The sequence below is a fragment of the Aquarana catesbeiana genome, linkage group LG03 (assembly GCF_042186555.1).
Source record: "Aquarana catesbeiana isolate 2022-GZ linkage group LG03, ASM4218655v1, whole genome shotgun sequence".
In the NCBI taxonomy this organism is placed as follows: Eukaryota; Metazoa; Chordata; class Amphibia; order Anura; family Ranidae; genus Aquarana; species Aquarana catesbeiana.
The window spans coordinates 576,353,015-576,374,158 of record NC_133326.1 but is presented as its reverse complement, the minus strand read 5'-3'; the positions used below and the strand labels follow the sequence as shown (position 1 = coordinate 576,374,158).

General features: G+C 41.9%; 1 protein-coding gene across 2 annotated transcripts in view; it reads right to left on the bottom strand.

Annotated features, from left to right (window-relative positions):
• The window catches only part of SHISAL1 (shisa like 1), a 218,262-nt gene that overhangs the window by 62,018 nt on the left and 135,100 nt on the right, over window positions 1–21,144 (bottom strand). For both annotated transcript variants that reach the window (XM_073621936.1, XM_073621937.1), the window contains exons 2-3: window positions 15,360–15,459; window positions 241–454 (exon numbers count right to left, since the gene is read on the bottom strand). In XM_073621936.1, the coding sequence (XP_073478037.1) occupies window positions 241–454; window positions 15,360–15,426 (281 nt within the window). In that variant the 5' untranslated portion in view covers window positions 15,427–15,459. The remainder of the gene's footprint in view (window positions 1–240; window positions 455–15,359; window positions 15,460–21,144) is intronic.

Sequence of the window (21,144 nt, the reverse complement as noted above, 5' to 3'; positions counted from 1 at the left end):
TCGGAGAGGAGGTAAGTATTACAACCAGGGCTTTTGTTTTAAAACCTTGCGGGGACATTATTAATAAATATTAGCCTGGAGTTGGAACTTAACAAAAATATATGCCGCCTTTGTATTCTGTAGGGCTAAAATGTCCTTTACTGGAGAAAAACTGAACTTAGTAATATGGCAGGATGTCCACATCATTTTGACCATGGTGTGCTTAAAAATGACAAAGTGTACCTGTCCTGCTTCACTTACTTGTGCATATATCCATCTGAGCCGAGGGTGAGGTTCAAGTGCATGACGCTGTGGAACTCCGTCTCATTGCAGCAGTATTTGAAGACGGTGTTGTTATGGTGGCAGCACAGGACATACGACTTGTTGTCTGAAAGGCGCGGGCAGTGGAACCCGAAGTGATATCGGCCTTTACTGTCTGTATAAGGCTCACAGACACGGAAATGGGCAGAGGAGGCTGTGGGAGATACAAGTGATGTTAAAAAATGAAAAAAAGAAATATGTATGCCCAACATTTTTTCAACACTCAATTTGAATTGGATTTATGGACAGCCCAGCCCACAATGCAACTGGAATCATGGCGCCAACTGAAGTTTTTAGGCAAGTTTAATTAATTGAAAGACACCAATAGGTGAACTGTCAGTACTTGTACACAAAGGTCATAAAGATGAGGTTTAGTACCATTAAGGCTATTCTGATGCCAGGTGCTGAGTATCTAGATTGCTTTTCAAATGCAGAGGGACCAGCAAGTTGTTATCCAGCTTAACAGATGAGACCAAACTCACCACACCAGCTGTTTCTGGTATCATCTTTTAAAGTGGTTGTCAATCTCAAACACGTGAAATATGAACAAAGCATATCCTTCTATGGTATCCACCTCAATGGTTTTTGTTTTTTTTCTTTTCTTTGTTCCTCTTTTTTCTACCATATCATAAGCTGATGATAATTTTCAATAAAAATGTTTATGGCAAATGACAACTTGCAAAAAAAAAACGCTATTTGCACTGACATATCCCTTATTATTGGGTGTTTATTCCAAAAATCTTGATTGACAACTATATTTTGATGTCTGTAATGAAAATATATTTTGTATGCACTGTTCTATTCTGTATATGAGCATTTGGCAAATAAAAACCTTTTTTAAAAAAAAGCATATCCTTCTATAGTGTGTAGTTGTCTCAAATATGAACACTGTGGGGGAGATTTACCAATAGCGTCCCTGGGGGGGGGGGGAGGGTTGGGGCAGAGGGGGCCCTAACCCCCCCAACATTATGCTGTGCCCCACCATGTGCCCCCCCCCCAATATAAAAAAAAAATATTTTTTTTTACAAAAAATCAATGTCTAAGAGGGAGAGAGTCCCCAGTCAGCTCCTGCGGGTGATTCCTCCTCCCTCCCTCTGCTTGCTGACACTGCATAATGCGAGTGCTCACACAACCATGGCCGCCCGATCTGCTCCTTCCCCTGCATCCTCATTGGCAGGGAGAAGAGCGAGTTGCAGGAAGGACTGCACCAGGACTCTCAGTTACTGAAAAAACAGACTGATTTCTCCCATCCTTAGGACAGGAGAACCAGCCTGTAAATTCCAAGAGATGCCAGACCAGCGCTGTCAATAGCAGGGGCAGGACAGCAAGAGGAGGCTGGGGAACCCCACAGTGGCAGAACACCAGGGCCCGGAGGCAAGACAACCTTTGCAACCCTGATAGTTCTCCCACTGCTTTGGACCCTTATATTTTCTTGGTATGCTGGTGACATATATAAGTTGTTTTCTGGCACCCTGGGGGGGTCCCAATACAGTAGGAAGGGAGCTCACTGCAGAATATGTGAAAGGGCCGTTGTGGGGTCGTAGTAAAGGGCCCCAGTATATATTTATATATCTATAAAATGTGTATATATATATATATATATATATACATATATATATATATATATATAGTTGCCCCCCTACTTTTGTCCCTGTCCCCCCATGTGCCACCCCTAAATATGAAAGCTGGAGACGCCACTGAGATTTACTATGACTATGGTGGAGCTGTGCATGGTGGCTAATCAGCTTCTAACTTCAGCTCGTTCAATTAAGCTTCAACAAAAAACCTGGAAGAGGATTGGTTTTTGTGCAGAGCTGCTGCAGATTTTGCATGCTCCATAGTTACATAGATAGTCAGGATGAAAAAAGACAAGTCCATCCAGTTCAACGAAAAACAAAACAAAAAAGAAAACACCATACAATCCCATATACACAATCCTATACCCACAGTTGATCCAGAGGCACAAAACTCCAGTTTTAGTAAATAAAACCCTAATGCCTTGTACACATGATCTAAAAATTGGATGACAGATCGTCTGAGTTTTTCTGCTTGCTAGTTGCAAGTAGAAAATTAAGAGGTTATTCAAGTTACGAAAATTCTCGTACGACAGAATAAAAAATTGGAAGTGATGTAATGTGTATTTTTGGACGACAAGTGTACTGATTAAACGAAAATAGTACGATCTGGCATCGTACGAGGAAAATATTCGTGCTTGCACCATCAGATAATATCGGATAAACTGTCGTGATTGACGATTGAAAGTTGTGTACTAACGATCAGATTATCATACGATCGCTTCGAAAGCGGTATTTTTTAAATAATTTTCAGATGGTGTGTAAGGGGCATAACTTTAATTTCTGTCTGCTGCTTCATTCCTCTGCTATCAGCATGAGTCACTTCTAACAAGTTTTCCTGACACCAAGAGAAAAATGGTTACAGGGGAGGGAGCTTCAGCAGATTGACAGCCTCACCTCTGTTCCTGTGTGCTGTGTGGTGTAGATGTGTCCCTTCCCTACAATCAGCTCTAAAAGCTCTCTTCACTGAGCTCTGCAGAGTGTAATTTCAGCTTTGCGCCCCCTTTTTTCTGCTCAGACAAACTTTAAAAAATTCGGGACTTTGAATTGATGTAGAGAAGAGAAGACTGCAGATAAAGGGGTACAACATATGTTGGAGGATGTGTTTCATCTCTGTGTATCACCTGGGGCCAGTCACTTTACTGGGTATATGTAAGGATTTACAACCAATTTAAACTGGATAACCACTGGCCATAGCATATAGCAATATAGATTAGCTGTGCCTTATCCTGAGAATTGTGTGATCTTGATAGTGATTGTTTTCAGCCACCAGCGGGGTACACAGTAGTAACAAAGGTAACATTTTGTTTAGCTTTTGCTTGATAAGGCAAATAGTGCCATTTACTATTTAACTCCTCACTTTAGCAATGGCTGAAAAGGCTTCTTAACAACAATAGTCTTGCCACAATATGAGATGAAAGAGAATTCAAGGTGAAGGAGGGCAAGGCCACAGGTATTTTTGAAGTTGTGCACTTTAACCATCCAAATGGCTATGGGCAATATCAAGAACGTGTGTCAGTCACATGTAGGGATGAGCTTCGAGTTCGAGTCGAACTCATGTTCGACTCGAACATTGGCTGTTCGCAAGTTCACCGAACAGCGAACAATTTGGGGTGTTCGCGGCAAATTCGAATGCCGCGGAACACCCTTTAAAAGTCTATGGGAGAAATCAAAAGTGCTAATTTTAAAGGCTAATATGCAAGTTATTGTCATAAAAAGTGTTTGGGGACCTGGGTCCTGCCCCAGGGGACATGGATCAATGCAAAAAAAAGTTTTAAAAACGGCCGTTTTTTCAGGAGCAGTGATTTTAATAATGCTTAAAGTCAATCAATAAAAGTGTAATATCCCTTAAAATTTCGTACCTGGGGGGTGTCTATAGTGTGTCTGTAAAGGGGCGCATGTTTCCTGTGTTTAGAACAGTCTGACAGCAAAATGACATTTTGAAGGAAAAAACTCATTTAAAACTACCCGCGGCTATTGCATTGCCGACAATACACATAGAAGTTCATTGATAAAAACGGCATGGGAATTCCCCAAAGGGGAACCCCGAACCAAAATTAAAAAAAAAAAATGACGTGGGAGTCCCTCTAAATTCCATACCAGGCCCTTCAGGTCTGGTATGGATATTAAGGGGAACCCCGGCCAAAATTAAAAAAAAAAAATGACGTGGGGTTCCCCCTAAATTCCATACCAGACCCTTCAGGTCTGGTATGGATTTTAAGGGGAACCCCGCGCCAAAAAAAAAAAAAAAAAAAACGGCGTGGGGTCCCCCCAAAAATCCATACCAGACCCTTATCCGAGCACGCAACCTGGCAGGCCGCAGGAAAAGAGGGGGGGACGAGAGTGTGGCCCCCCCTCCCTCCTGAACCGTACCAGGCCACATGCCCTCAACATTGGGAGGGTGCTTTGGGGTAGCCCCCCAAAACACCTTGTCCCCATGTTGATGAGGACAAGGGCCTCATCCCCACAACCCTGGCCGGTGGTTGTGGGGGTCTGCGGGCGGGGGGCTTATCGGAATCTGGAAGCCCCCTTTAACAAGGTGACCCCCAGATCCCGGCCCCCCCCCTGTGTGAAATGGTAAGGGGGTACATAAGTACCCTTACCATTTCACGAAAAAAGTGTCAAAAATGTTAAAAATGACAAGAGACAGTTTTTGACAATTCCTTTATTTAAACGCTTCTTCTTTCTTCTATCTTCCTTCATCTTCTGGTTCTTCTGGTTCTTCTGGCTCTTCTGGTTCTTCCTCCGGCGTTCTCGTCCAGCATCTCCTCCGCGGCGTCTTCTATCTTCTTCTCCTCGGGCCGCTCCGCACCCATGGCATAGGGGGGAGGCTCCCGCTCTTCTCTTCTTCTTTTCTTCTCTTCTGTTCTTCTTCATTTTCTTCTCTGGGCCGCTCCGCAATCCATGCTGGCATGGAGGGAGGCTCCCACTGTGTGACGGCGCTCCTCGTCTGACAGTTCTTAAATAACGGGGGGCGGGGCCACCCGGTGACCCCGCCCCCCTCTGACGCACGGTGACTTGACGGGACTTCCCTGTGGCATTCCCCGTGACGTCACAGGGAAGTCCCGTCAAGTCACCGTGCGTCAGAGGGGGGCGGGGTTCACCGGGTGGCCCCGCCCACCCGGTTATTTAAGAACTGTCAGACGCCGTCACACAGCGGGAGCCTCCCTCCATGCCAGCATGGATTGCGGAGCGGCCCGGAGAAGAAAATGAAGAAGAACAGAAGAGAAGAAAAGAAGAAGAGAAGAGCGGGAGCCTCCCCCCTATGCCATGGGTGCGGAGCGGCCCGAGGAGAAGAAGATAGAAGACGCCGCGGAGGAGATGCTGGACGAGAACGCCGGAGGAAGAACCAGAAGAGCCAGAAGAACCAGAAGAACCAGAAGATGAAGGAAGATAGAAGAAAGAAGAAGCATTTAAATAAAGGAATTGTCAAAAACTGTCTCTTGTCATTTTTAACATTTTTGACACTTTTTTCGTGAAATGGTAGGGGTACCCTTACCATTTCACACAGGGGGGGGCCGGGATCTGGGGGTCACCTTGTTAAAGGGGGCTTCCAGATTCCGATAAGCCCCCCGCCCGCAGACCCCCACAACCACCGGCCAGGGTTGTGGGGATGAGGCCCTTGTCCTCATCAACATGGGGACAAGGTGTTTTGGGGGGCTACCCCAAAGCACCCTCCCAATGTTGAGGGCATGTGGCCTGGTACGGTTCAGGAGGGAGGGGGGGCCGCACTCTCGTCCCCCCCTCTTTTCCTGCGGCCTGCCAGGTTGCGTGCTCGGATAAGGGTCTGGTATAAATTTTTGGGGGGACCCCACGCCGTTTTTTTTTTTTTTTTTTGGCGCGGGGTTCCCCTTAAAATCCATACCAGACCTGAAGGGTCTGGTATGGAATTTAGGGGGAACCCCACGTCATTTTTTTTTTTTAATTTTGGCCGGGGTTCCCCTTAATATCCATACCAGACCTGAAGGGCCTGGTATGGAATTTAGGAGGACTCCCACGTCATATTTTTTTTAAAATTTTGGTTCGGGGTTCCCCTTTGGGGAATTCCCATGCCGTTTTTATCAATGAACTTCTATGTGTATTGTCGGCAATGCAATAGCCGCGGGTAGTTTTAAATGAGTTTTTTCCTTCAAAATGTCATTTTGCTGTCAGACTGTTCTAAACACAGGAAACATGCGCCCCTTTACAGGCATACTATAGACACCCCCCAGGTACGAAATTTAAAGGGATATTACACTTTTATTGTTTGACTTTAAGCATTATTAAAATCACTGCTCCTGAAAAAACGGCCGTTTTTAAAACTTTTTTTTGCATTGATCCATGTCCCCTGGGGCAGGACCCAGGTCCCCAAACACTTTTTATGACAATAACTTGCATATAAGCCTTTAAAATTAGCACTTTTGATTATTCATGTTCGTGTCCCATAGACTTTAACGGTGTTCGCATGTTCGAACGAACTTTTTTCCTGTTCGCATGTTCTGGTGCGAACCGAACAGGGGGGTGTTCGGCTCATCCCTAGTCACATGTAAACTGTATGCACCTGAACAATGCATGAACATTGGCATGAATGCCCACCCATAATGTAAGTACCTGCAAATTCCGCAAACCTGTTCATTGAAGTGTGCGGACTTCCAGGGAGTGCATATACTCCAGCACTAGAAAGCCTCAGAATTGCCAAAGACAATTCCAATGATGTGTGCCATCTTCGGGGGAGTGCTTATATCCTAAGAAGCCTCAGAATCTTACCTGTCCTCCACATTCCCAAACAGGCTATTATTAAAGCACAACTACGTGTGTGTACTTGAACATTATGGACCTAACATCCTGCACTGATATTCATAAAATTGCCCCCTACCCTTCAAACTTGCCATGCAACCATTAGTCAAGGCACTAAAGCTTCAGAGATTGTCATCACTGGGGTTTTATGAGTAGCCACCTGAGAAGGTGTTATCTTGGTATCAACTGTATATCTGCATATTTAGTTTTACAGTACTTTTACTCTGCTGTTACAGTTTCAGAGTTATACAGTTTTATTTATTCCTTGCAAAAGCCTTTTTACTTATTGGGAGTTAGTGACATAATTCCTTATATATTGCAACAGCTGGCAACTATCCTTGATTACCCACTACAAATACAATGCAGAAAGAACCTATAAAATCGACACTGTGTTCTGCAAAGATAATATGCAAAATGACCCAGAAGTTCATCCAGATTCCACACAGCCGGTGAGCATGTGCCTGTAAGACTGGCGGGCATCCACAAAAGATATCTGGCCTGGGTTTTAGCTGCAGCTCACATATCCTGCTTGGAGATGTTTGATGTGGCCACATAGATGTGGCCACAAAGACAGGAAAGTGTAATAAGAGAATACATTGGGATGCATCTATAAAGGTGCATACATTAGTGGTGGCTAGTGTGTTGATTAGATAATTAACTATTTCATTAAATATTCAGTCCATTAAAACCCCATATGCATGTTATAGTTTTAGCCTGGCTTCTTACGAGTCTTGGATGCTTAAATAATGAAATTTCCCTCACTCCATAAAAGTCATCCTGTTAGATTTATTCAATGTATTCAACTTCCAACACAGTCCACACCCTAAGCCACACTCCTTCTGATATGTTTCACCCTGAAGGGGCTTAGCCATAGAGGGTCACCTCTACTAATAAGCATAATGCATCAGGAGGGGCATGGCTTAGGGTGGAAACTGTGTTGGAAATTGATTACCGTACATTGAATAAACCAAGTAGGATGACTTTGATGGAGTGCGGTTTTATATTTTACTCTTGCTACATTTGTTAAACTGGATGAGCTCTTTATTGACCAACACCTGGAGCAGTGGAGGACCTGAGAAGCAAGTTTAAGATTTGGAGTGCTGCACTCTCTTTTTTCTGAAAATACTCACTGTGAGATTTTCCTGCCATATATTCCTGACTGCTAGAGTTTTGGGTGTTCTCACCTACCTCTGAGTGTTTCAGGGCCTTCTGTTGCATTCCCTCAGCCCTCATAATGGCCACAGGAGGTGTGTAGACCCACAAACCCAGCACATAGATCTCACCAGTAGAGTCTCCAGAGGTAGAAGAAACCGTTGGGAGGTTTAATTCTATAACATCTACCTAAATCTAAAATATACATTTTGGGTGGGTTGACCATTTAAAGCCTATCGCAATGCAAAAACAAAAATGTAATTTATTGCAGCCCACCAGTCCTTAGCTGTAGTGGCTGCATTAAGCCTCATTGACATGGATGTATCTATCTTTCAGTGTTCTGGGACTAGCACCTACAGTATTTCACAAAAGTGAGTTTATCCCTCACATTTTTGTAAATATTTTATTATATTCTTTCATGTGACAAGACTGAAGAAATGACACTTTGCTACAATATAAAGTAGTGAGTTTACAGCTTGTATAACAGTGTAAATTTGCTGTTCCCTCAAAATAACTCAACACACAGCCAATAATGTCTAAACCGCTGGCAACAAAAGTGAGTACACCCCTAAGTGAAAATGTCCCAATTGGGCCCAATTAGCTATTTTCCCTCCCCGTGTCATGTGACTCGTTAGTGTTACAAGGTCTCAGGTGTGAATGTGGAGCAGGTGTGTTAAATTTGGTGTTATCGCTCTCACTCTCTCATACTGGTCATTGGAAGTTCAACATGGCACCTCATGACAAAGAACTCTCTGAGGATCTGGAAAAAAGAATTGTTGCCCCACATAAAGATGGCCTAGGCTATAAGATTGCCAAGACCCCGAAATTGAGTTGCAGCATGGTGGCCAAGACCATATAGCGGTTTAACAGGACAGGATCCACTCAGAACAGGACTTGCCATGGTTGAGAAAAGAAGTTGAGTGCACGTGCTCAGCATTATATCCACAGGTCGTTTTTGGGAAATAGATGTATGAGTGCTGCCAGCATTTCTGCAGAGGTTGAAGGGGTGGGGGTCAGCCTGTCAGTGCTCAGGCCATACGCCGCACACTGCATGAAATTGGTTTGCATGGCTGTTGTCTCAGAAGGAAGCCTCTTCTAAAGATGATGCACAAGAAAGCCTGCAAACATTTTGTGAAGACAAGCAGACTAAGGACATGGATTACTGGAACCATGTCCTGGGTCTGATGAGACCAAGGTAAACTTATTTGGTTCAGATGGTGTCAAGTGTGTGTGGCGGCAACCAGATGAGGAGTACAAAGACAAGTGTGTCTTGCCTACAGTCAAGCATGGTGGTGGGAGTGTCATGGTCTGGGGCTGCATGAGTACTGCCTGCACTGGGGAGCTACAGTTCATTAAGGGAACATGTACTGTGACATACTGAAGCAGAGCATGATCCCCTCCCTTCGGAGACTGGGCCGCAGGGCAGTATTTCAACATGATAATGACCCCAAACACACCTCCAAAACTACCACTGCCTTGCTAAAGAAGCTGAGGGTAAAGCATTTAAAATTTTAAAGCATGACATATTTGATATCTATTTACTCGGCACAATACCATATTTCATACTTTACTAAAAAAATGGGTATTATATTGTGTTTGTGTGCATTAAAATTCATCAAAGTTTATTTCCAAAACAATACGTTCGAAAAACTGCTGTGCAAAATACTGTGGGACATAGAATATTGCAAAACCAACCATTTTATTCTCTAGTGCCTCTGCTAAAAAATATATAATGTTTGCAATTATGCTTATGCCATGTGAGAGAGATAACTTGTTAATATGATTTTTGTGAAAAAAAAAATGTATTTAATTTCCAAATAAAAAAATGACAACTTAAAAAAACACAACACTTATGCCTCGTACCACACGAGCGGACTTTCCAGCAGACTTGGTCCGACGGTCTTTCCGCCGCACTTTGCGACGGACTACCTGAACGGACGGACTTGCCTACACACAACCGGACTTTCCAGCAGCTTTTTTCAAAATTTTCGGTCTTTTTTTTATGTTGCGCAAAAAATAAGAAAACCCAGTGGTGATTACATACCATCAAAAAAAAGGTGAAAAGAAATGATAAAAAATTCATATGGGTACAGTGTTGCATGACTAATTATCATGTGACAGCGCTGAAAGATGAAAATTAGCCTGGACAGGAAGGGTGTTAAAGTGTCCAGTATTTAGGTGGTTAAACTACTAGTCCTATCAATCCACAATGTTACGGAGATGAAAAATGGCAGACATTTTTTGAAGTCCAGCCTGTGAGATAACCATGGCCTCTTTACATAGATAATAGAAAGAAATATGCGTAGACATTATGCAAATAACGTCCCACTATTTTCTAGCAACTATGTTTTAGGTCAATAAAGAAAATTAAAGCACTGACTGTAGGAGATAGCTATAAGCTCTTTAATTCATTTCCACCACTGTCTAAAAGGGGTATCGTATTCGTTCAACGATTGTCCTTCAAAACTTCACGTCCTGACAAAGGCTTCATTTTTTTATTTATTATTAGGGGAACACTTGATGAGCTGTTTGATCATTTAGAAATCCTGTAGGTCATAATGTATTTTCAGTCTGAAATAGACCAATGCTGAATAAAACATTGGAAGTTAATGTGGTATGAAGTCATACTGTATCACATCCATCAAACAAAGCAATCTCTTGGACGCAGCAAGAAGGTAACCTTACTACAAAATTAGAAGCATTCAGAGCTAGAGTTTCCAGGAAAAACGCCAAAGCAAGCCAAGCTGTATGTAGGTTAGTGTATTATTAAGTCATAGAGAAGAAAAAAAAATCCTTTTTTCTCTGGTGTGAACCGTTTAATTGACTGAATCATAATTAAAATAAAAATGCCGCTTCTTCCTCTCCACCAGAATTAATTCAGCTTCCGACGTCTGCTCCATTTCATGCATTTCCCATTTGGATAAGGCGAAGCGGAGGACATGAAAAAAAAGGAATCTTGTCAGGGTATTTTCAGAAACAAAGCCAGTATGTTCCAATAGTGCTCGTGGAATGATGTTCCTTTGTGTTGTTTCCTTAGAAGGAAAATGTCAAAATTGGCTCTTTCATGAGGCTTTTGGTTTTGTAGAGAAAAAAAGAAAGAACGTTTCAGCTGCTCTGGACCGTACTGAATAGCACGCCAAAGACAATTTCAATGATGTATCCTGGAACTTATTACTTGTGATGCCATCACCCTATAGAGCAATCATAAAAGTGGTTAAAGGGAAACTATAACGGTTTATGGTTATTATTTTAAAGTGGGCCCAAACTCAAAAAGTGAAAAATTGCTATCTGATAGGGCACACCTAGAAAGGTTAATTGCACCTAAGCAGTTTCCTGAAAAATTGAACTTGTCTTCTGGTGCCTAGGCATCCCTGAGCCTTGAGCCTCATAGCTGTATATCTGCATCAATGACACTGCTGCCTCTAAATGCTATTCTCAGGAGATTTAGATTACTGTTCTGCTCAGTGTTCTCCTTGCTGGAGAGGAAGCTGCAGCCAAGGACCTGCAGTGCAAGGATCTCCCTTCATCTGCTTCATCTATTCTGTTGATCTGTTTCCCCCATCTCTCTAGCTGCCCTTTGATCAGTACCTTACACGTCATCAGAGGGTCAGCATTTACATGAGGAAGTGAAGCCCTGTCACTGTAGACACAACATTGTATGTCAGTATTGGGGAAAAGGATCGGCTGCAGGGAGCATATACTATAGGCTAGTCCTTTGTCCCCTGTCTGCCTTTTTTTGGCACAAATATAGGTCCAATTCAAGCTTATAAGCTTGTTATTTTGTTCTGTCATAAAGCTCTAGTAAACCGCGGCAGTTTAAAAAAAAAAAACACCTGTAAGGCAATTGCATAATTTGCTGGTATGCATTGGCGGTATGGTATGCGGCCCAGACAGGCCTTCCATCCCCCCCCCCTCCCCCAGTTTTATTTCCAGGATGTATGAGTGTCTGGAGCCGCGATGATGTCACTCCCCTAATTGCTACAGCTCTGCGTGCTTCACACACAGCTCATATGCTTTCCACACCTCCTTCTTAGCATGTCATTATCCTACACTGGTATAAAGGACAAGACCATCACTACACAGAACACTGTGGCTCATCCCAGTTCCATGTACTTTCTTCTAATTTAGTAACAGTTGCATTTTTTAAAACAATTAGCAAGCGGCTGAGGATAAAGCAGGTGAGATGGCGGATTGTGACGGCAATAGGACTGCCTGGTTCCTGGCAAAAAATGAATCATTAGTTCTTACAGAGAACTTCTTATGAGGCTCCTGATTGGCTCCTTTTGCTGCTTCTCTCTTTTCCAGTCTGAGCTCTGTTGTAAAAGGCCTAAAGATGCTAACGCCACATCAAATTCAGGTATTTATACTGCTTAAAAAGACAAAGGAATATTTGCGCTAACCACAAAAAAAGGGGCATCCAAGTGAAAGGTGTATGAGTGAACGCGTGGTATAACTGAATGCCGCAACTCTATAGGTTTAAAATATTTATACTGCTTGCTTAAAAATAAATGTAATGATGTATCAATTAATATAGAGCTGCACTCATTTTATATGTGATTGGTTGCAGGTCCCCCTGACCACTAGAGGGTGTATCTAAGCCACACATGACATACAGTAATCAAATTACGGATTGGCAAGCAAGTACAATTGTGAAATTCACATCAAACATTCCTTTTAAGTTAATGTTTCAATACCAAAAGGGGTGTTTGCTGAAAACTCACTATAGTTTGCCAGTAAACGGATGTAATTGAGTCAGGCTGTGACACACAACTCTTTGTACATGAGACATTTATATGTCAAGTGTAATGGGATTCAACATCTGTGGATGTGAAGGTTAATCCTGAACAGCAAAGAGGACCAGTTGACACAAGAGGCTTAGAGTAGGAACTGACACGCTATTATTATGTTGTCAGTAAAGCCCCCGGAATGTGGAATGACATAGTAGAGGTTGTATCATAGACAATGGTAGTATATTTTTCATGGTACAGTTGTCTTAAAGAGCCATGCACACAATGATACATAGCATACACTCTCTTTCTCCTAGGTTTGCCTTCAATGGGTTTAATAAAATAGGTAATAGGTATATACTCTTAATCACAGCCAGGGCTTTTTTTTCAGCGGGAACGTGGGGGAACGCAGTTCCGGCACCTCTAGCACTGAATGTATGTAATAGCATGGGGTGTGGGATGTGCTGGAGGGTCTATTGATGTTGGCTGCTGGGGGATCTATTGTCACTGGTGGGGATCTGATTTTGTGTGAGGGTCTATTGTTGCTGATGGGGAATTTATTGTTGCTGGGGGGTCTTATGTTGCTGGAAGGGATCTACTGTTGAGGGAGAGGTCTATTTTTACTTGCTGCTGGAAGATCTGTTGTTGCTGCTGGGGGGGGGGGTCTAATGTTGCTTGGTTGGACATTTTGTTACTGGGTGTGATATTTTGTTGTGGGTAGTTCACTGTTACTGCAGGGAATCTATTGAGGGGTGGAGTTCATTGTTGCTGGGGGAGTCTATTGTTTTGTGGGGATCTATTGCTGGGATTCTATTGTTGCTGACTGCAGGGGATCTATTTTACTGCTTTTCTTTTTATCATCAACATGTTCCATATAACTGATTTAGCACCACAAAACGATACTTGGTTTTGTATTCTCTAAAAGGGGCAGTACTGGTAGGTGGGTAGGGGGTGGAATCAAGGGACGGTGGTCAGAGGTGGGTAGGGGGCAGAGACAAGGGGTGACTCAGATGGGGGGAGTTCCTGCACCTATTCTCCGAGAAAAAAAGCCCTGATTACAGCACTGTGCAGAAAGCAGAAAGCAGTTGTACCTTTTACACCTATATAGAGATACAAAGAACAGTGGGCTGATATTTAACCATTTGTGGATAATAGCCTTTTTTCTCTTTATAGCACAGGGAACTTTTTATTTTAGAGATATGTCGATTTTACAATAATTTTTTTTTTTTTTTTTCGTGTCTGCCCTTATGCACCTCATATCACATATGTTAATGGTCCATTATTTGTTGTTATCATGTGTAGAAAACTGGTGTGATGCAATGAATTGCAATGACTATGCTCTCGTGTGATGTTAACAAGTTAAAGCCCAATTTCGGGCTCTGTCCTTGCCATCTGCTTCCCCCTCCACCCGGAGGCTCCCATTAGCTATAATTTATGCTTTAGTTACTTTAAACCTTAATTTTTCTAGAGGTTTACAGGTCTGTCATGCGACGCATGGGGTCTACTTCACCTCTTCTCCTGGTAGTGGCCAGTAGTCTTCAATAATGCAGAAAGCTCACATCTACTGTAACTGTACCCCTAAAGTCAAAATGACTCATGTACAACTACTCGGTGTTACTTTTGCTACCAGCCCACATTAGCCTCAAATGGAAACTACTCTGACTCTTTGAACTTATACTAGCTTGAGCACTAAAGCTGAGCATTGGTTTATAAATATTATGTAACCCCCATCAGACGCTTCTTACACAGGGTATTTGCTTTAGGCTTAATATTATCTTATTATTTATAGTTATTTACTGTATAAAATGCTGACAATTTACACAGGAGCTTACAATCTAAGGTCCTAACTCACATTCATACATACACATACTAAGACCAATTCTGACAGGAGCCAAATAACCTACCAGCATGTCTTTGGAGTGTGGGGGGAAACCGGAGTACCCGAAGGAAACCTACGCATGCACAGCGAGAACATGCAAACTGCATGGTAGTGCTGTGTCTGGGATTCAAACTGAATATCATAGTGCTGCCAGAAGTGCTAACCATTTAGCCGCTGTGCTGCCTACTAGATGTTAAGAACTGCAAGAGGTTTGCCAGTGCTAATATATTACATTTATGTTCTCATAAATCACCACCAGAAAAGTTGTGCATGCTTGTACATCAGAATGCTTGCTATGTACTGCCCCTACTTTATTAAATCCCACCCATGACTATCAGGTATAGATGTAGTTGATGCTTTATTTTAATTCCCCTCTTACCTGTTTTTCAGGGGTGTCCTTCACATACTCACCTAACCAGCAAATCCAGCATTTCCTGCTTCGATCCACTGCCTAGGTCCATCCCCATGGGTCCCACTGACACCATTGGGAGCCTGGGTGCCTCTCCTGGGTTGTTGGAACCTGCCCCCAATGACGAGTGCCAGGCCAGTCCACAGGTGCTGTGAGTTCCTGCTCCTGCAGCCACCAGGAATATGTGACTGGGCTATCCCAAGAGGTTGTGGGAGCAGAGACACGTCATTCCACCCTAGGACGGTAGTAAAAAAAAAGTAAAAATGTTTTTTTTTTTAAAAAGAAAAGTGATAGGGATGTTGCAGGGAGCAAAACTTTCTTTCTGAAATGAAGGTGCGCAAGACTAATGCCAACATTGAGGACACAGCAGTAAAGCAGTCAGATTCTAGGAGGCAAACTAAGAACCTCTCAGACCCCAAGTTGCTACCTGAGATAAGGGTTGTGCTTTAATCCACACCAGGAACTGGTATGATAAAAGCCATCAGAGAACTTTAAAAGCAGCTCTTATACTGTATCATATCTCAAATGATATTAGGATTTACCTTTTGAAGACATGACCAGGAGAAACAACATAAGACAGTTGAGAAAGCGGCTGGCCCAGCTAGTCATCCTTTTGTTCTCATCTGTCCACTAGAGAATCACCTGGGAAGAAATGAACACAACACCTTCAGTATATATACATCATAACATTAGCATGCACGTGTATGTATAATGCAAATAAAAATGTATCTGAGTTTTAGTTCATAAACAATCTTTTTGTTGTGGTATGAACATTCTGAAGGCTCATAATTAAATTGGTAACACGTGTGTGTAGCTCATAAACAGAGTAAATTGTGTTGGTCTCATAACAACTTACACCACAAAACTGCTGAAGTTATAGGGTCTTCCAGGCATAACTACTGCTACTGCTAGAAGAACATAAATTATGCTGCAAAAACATTGTAAAATATTTTCCAGCTGTTCGTTACCATGTAAAGGGAGTGTAGGGAAGCCGTTTAAGAATTTATTGTTCTCCTGAGTGCTGAAAACACAATCCCAAAGCCAAACTGCAGCTAAATTGATAAGAAAGTGCTATAATGTAAAATATATATAATGTGATGAGATAGATTTTTATAAACTGAACAAAATCAGTGATGTTTGTTTTTTTTTTTTTTTTTATAAAGTATTGGAGGGTCTAAGCCCATCAGTTTTTTCTTTCTTGTCACTGGAAAAGGTGTCATTAATGGAACATTTCCCCTTTATTCCTGTTCTGGTGACAGATGTAAAAGTTTGGATCACTCCAGTTGGGACAAAGACAGCATTACAAACCTTCCAAAAAAAAAAAAAAAAGAAGAAGGGGGGGCGGTTGGGGAAAAAAAAGAGACCAGTAAGAGGACACCCCTGTGTACTTTCCTATGAATATCATCAGCATATAACTATATGTTCTATAAGAACATCTTGCAATTATTGAAGAAATCAGACAAACAAAAAAAAATATAAGAAGAAAAAGAGGAAAAAAGGGAGTAGTCAGCCAGAAATTCATTAAGTTACAGATAAGTATTGTAGCCATGTATCCCATGTCGCATTAAATTTCTTAGTAGAGTTGCGAAGAATACAGGTAAGTCTATCATTAACCATGATCCTGTTAAGTTTATTCTACACGTATTCAAGGGGAATCATCAACTACTTACAATATTTGGCATTAGTTATTCTAGCTGCCAAAAATATATACAGTATGTAATGAGTTGTATTGATTTTTTGGGAACCTCATCAGGAAACTTTTGAAAGAGTGCTGGTCTGGGAATCTATGGATAATTAACCCCTGTCACTGAATTTATCAAATTAAATATTTGAGTCCAACATCTGGTGACTACAGGGCACTGCCACCAAACATGATACATTGTACCCATCTGGCCACAACACCTAAAGCAAGTGGGGGATGCAGATGGGTACCTCCTCACAACTCTGGTCAGGACCAAATACCAACGTAGGAGTGTTTTATAGTTTGCTTCAATTAGTGTTGTGTTAATAGAAACTTTGGATAAAGCATAGGCAATATCTTGCCAGTCAGAAAATTCAAAAGTGGTATTCAAGTCCGTTCCCTTTGAGTCATATAATGGAGCTTAGTAGTTGGGTCAATAAGGGTGGTGTACACTGTAGACACCCGTCCTTGTAGAAGGCCTTTCGTTTGACAAGATCATTCAAAATTTGTGAGTGTAAGGGGTCCCTATCACAAATTAAGTTTAGATCGTACAAATGAGATAAGCTGATTGTACCGAAATATTTCACTAGAGGGAATTTGCAACGTATCCTTAAATAATTGCTATGAGTATGGTTGATCCCCGTTGAGGTAGTCACCTATCCTAAAAAGCTCATTGTTAAACCACCATTGGAATGGCATCGGAATCATTCCGGGGGAGAACTCACCTTCTACATTTGAGTGATTGTTGGGATACAGTAAATGATAGTTTCCATCCTCTCAGGCCTAAATTGACATGTAAGAGGGAAAATTTCTCTAACAAATGAGTTTATCTTTATAACTTTAAATTATTCCTGTTATGTTCTCCACCATCACAGCACAATCTGTACCTATAGTTTAGTCAGTAAATTCGTTCTTCTTTTCCTTCTCTTAGTAAAATAGTGAGACCAACATCTAGAATTTGGAAACATTTCCACAGTGCAATTTCTGCTGGCTGCAATTTACAAATATTGTCAGAAGAAATATTAGTTTCCAGATGCTACAAGGATGACACAACACATCCTGGCACGTTAGAGGTGTCCTAAAGACATTAAAAATAGTTTATGAAATGAAATGATGAGGACCATAATGAAAGTGCGAGTAGCTATTCCCCCCAAAATTCTCATTCCAGAAACACTCTTTCTGCTGCTTCTGGATTATCACAAAGTGTTTCTTTACCAGCAACATCTTCAGAGAGGAAGTGTTATGCCGCATACACACAAGCAGACTTTACGGCAGACTTGGCGCGGTGGACTTTCCTGATGGACTTTCCGAATGAACGGACTTGCCTACACACGATCAACCAAAGTCCGACGGATTCGTACATGATGACGTACGACCGGACTAAAACAAGGAAGTTCATAGCCAGTAGCCAATAGTTGCCCTAGTGTCGGTTTTTGTCCGTCGGACTAGCATACAGATGAGCGGACTTTTCAACCGGACTCAAGTCCGTTGAAAAGATTTGAAACATGTTTAAATTCTAGGTCCGTCGAACTTTTGGGGAAAAAAAGTCTGCTGGAGCCCACACACGATCGAATTGTCCGACGGACTCCAGTCCGCCGAACCAAGTATGCCGTAAAGTCCGGTCGTGTGTACGCAGCATTACAAACCACTGCCTCCCAGAATACACAACATACACATACATGTGTATAGCTGAAATGTTCTTAACATATACAGCCCTTGTTATTCTATTTGTAATAAAAATACAATTTTAAAAAGCAAGTTTAGTTTATTTACTGAATAAGCTGCACTTTATTTCAAACATAATACTAAGTTGCATTTCACCTTCCCAGTGTAAGAAAATGACTTTCAATTTGTAAAACTAGTCCACATTTTAAATTTTTCCAAAATTTCTATTTTTTTCAGAAAAAAAAACAGGGAAAAAATGACATTATATTACTGTTCTGGTGACAACCCCAAATTTGAGATTTTCTTTTAGTTGCACTCGCTGTGGTATTTTAAGGGTGCTATGTACAGCGCTCCTACCAGCCATGATCTGCTTGCATTGCACAGAAAAAAGCGGAGACCGAGTGATGAAATCACGTGTCTAAAAGAAGGTATGTAATGAAAACAGAAAAGGTTTTATTTAAAATGTCATTAGCATGTTGATGAAGGGAGGGAAGGAGGAACCAGGGAATACAAAATCTAAGCAGATTAAAATTCAGCTTTAATGGGAGTTATTTATTTTGTGCAGCATTATGGCTACACAGCAGAAGGGAACCTAACACTGCACAATCTGGCTGCAGTGTCCATGTTGAGTAACCGTGACATCTGAAAACCACAACAGCAAACTAACTGTGTTATGAGACAGGAGAGCATCTGTATTCCAGATGAAAAGCTAGACAAACAAAAAAAAACCAAAAAACTCTTAGTTAGAAAAGTACAGTCAAGTCAAGAGAGGACTGCGGCCATCATAAGACAGTAGCCATTTCCAAACCGTTTCTTCAACAAGAAAAGGAGTGTGACTATGTAGCAGGGGGCCAAACAATCCTGACATTTTACTGCAGATGCATAGAAGAAAATAATGTTTACAGGTTAAATAAAAACTTTTGGCACTAGGATATTAGGATTAGTTTTTGTGCAAGTGCTAACCTTTACCCTAACGCTAACCCATCCTGTAACCCCAATACTAACATGAACCCTCCCTGTAGTACTAACCCTCCCTCTAACCCCACAATTATCCTCCCTTAACACCTATCATAACCTTTCCTGTAACCCTAACACTAACTACAAGCCTCCTTGTGGCCCTAGCACTAATCCTCCCTATAAACCCAACACTAACTTCCCCCATAACCCTTACACTAACATCAACCCTCCTTAATACTATCTCTCACATGAACCCTCTGTGTAATTCTCACACTAGCCTCTCTATAATCTCAACACTAACCCTTCTTGTAACAATACAACTAACCACCCCCTCCCCCATGTCCCTACCACTGACCCTCCCTGTAAACCCAATACTAACCTCCCTGTAACCCTTAAACTAACACAAACCCTCCTTGTTAACCTAATACTATCTCTCACACTAACCCTCAGTGTAATAACAATAACACCAACCATGTGACACTAATGCCCCATACACACGGTCGGAATTTCTGTCAGAAAAAGTCCGATGGGAGCTTTTCATCGTATATTACAACCGTGTGTATGCTCCATTGGCTTTTATACGCCCAAAATTCAGACGGACTTAGATAGAGAACATGTTCTAGATTTTTCCGACGGAACAAATTCCTATCAGAAAAACCGCTCATCTGTATGCTGTTTCGACGTACCAAAAATGACACATTTATTTATAAAAGGTACTTATATAGTGCCATCATTTTATGCAGTGCTTTACATATATATTGTACATTCACATCAGTCCCTACCCTCAAGGAGCTTACAATCTAAGGTCCCTACCTCACATTCATACATACTAGGGAGAATTTAGACAGGATCCAATTAACCTACCAGCATGTCTTTGGAGTGTGGGAGGAAACCGGAGTACCTGGAGGAAACCCATGCAGACACAGGGAGAACATGCAAACTCCAGGCAGGTAGTGTTGTGGTTGGGATTTGAACCAGCAACCCTTCTTACTGCTAGGTGAAAGTGCTATCCACTATACCACTATGCCGCCACATGCTTTGAAGCAAGTATGAGATGTCGTACATGTTGTACGTCACCGCATTCTTGATGGTCGGAATTTGGTGTGACCGTGTGTATGCAAGACAGCTTGAGTGGAATTCCGTCGGAAAAACCTTCAGAGTTCATTCCGACAGGAAAACCGGTCGTGTGTACAGGGCATAAGCCTTCCTCTAACTCTCACATTAATGCTCCCTGTAAACCTAACACCATCCTTGTAATTCTAACAGTATCCTTCACACAAACTCTTCATGTAACCCTAAGGGGTTGATTTACTAAAGGCAAATAGACTGTGCACTTTGCAAAGTGCAGTTGCACTCTGCAAGAGCAGTTGCTTCAGAGATTAGTAAATGAGCAGAAGCTCTACTGACTTTCATCATCCAATCACGTGCAAGCAAAAATGCTGTTTTTTTTATGTTCCTGCATGTGATCTACCTCATTTACTAATCTCTGGAGCAACTGCATTTGCAGAGTGCAACTGCACTTTGCAAAGTGCACAGTCTATTTGCCTTTAGTAAATCAACCCCTAACACTTGCCTTCCCTGTAACCCTAATACTAACTCTTTTTGTAATACTTGCTATACTAACCCTTTTTTAACCCCAGTCTGTAGCCCTAACACTGACCCTCAAACCAACCCTCCATGTAGAGCTGCAAAATTAATCGTTAAAGAATCAAGATTGCGATTCTACCCCCCTCGTAATCTTAAAACAGCATTTACCCGATTCAGTGCATGGAGTTCTCTGCTGACAGCTGTCAAAAGAAAAGAAAGAATCCAGGCAGTCTGCCAAGTTTATCACAACATCAGTTAGGCAGGAGATAAAGAGAAACATTGTAACACTTTCTTTTAGCTCAAAGGAATGAACTTCTGTCTGTAGATGAGGGCAGTTTAACCACTTATTTTTTGCTAGAAAATTACTTAGAACCCCCAAACATTATATATATATTTTAGCAGAGACCCTAGAGAATAAAATGGCGGTTGTTGCAATA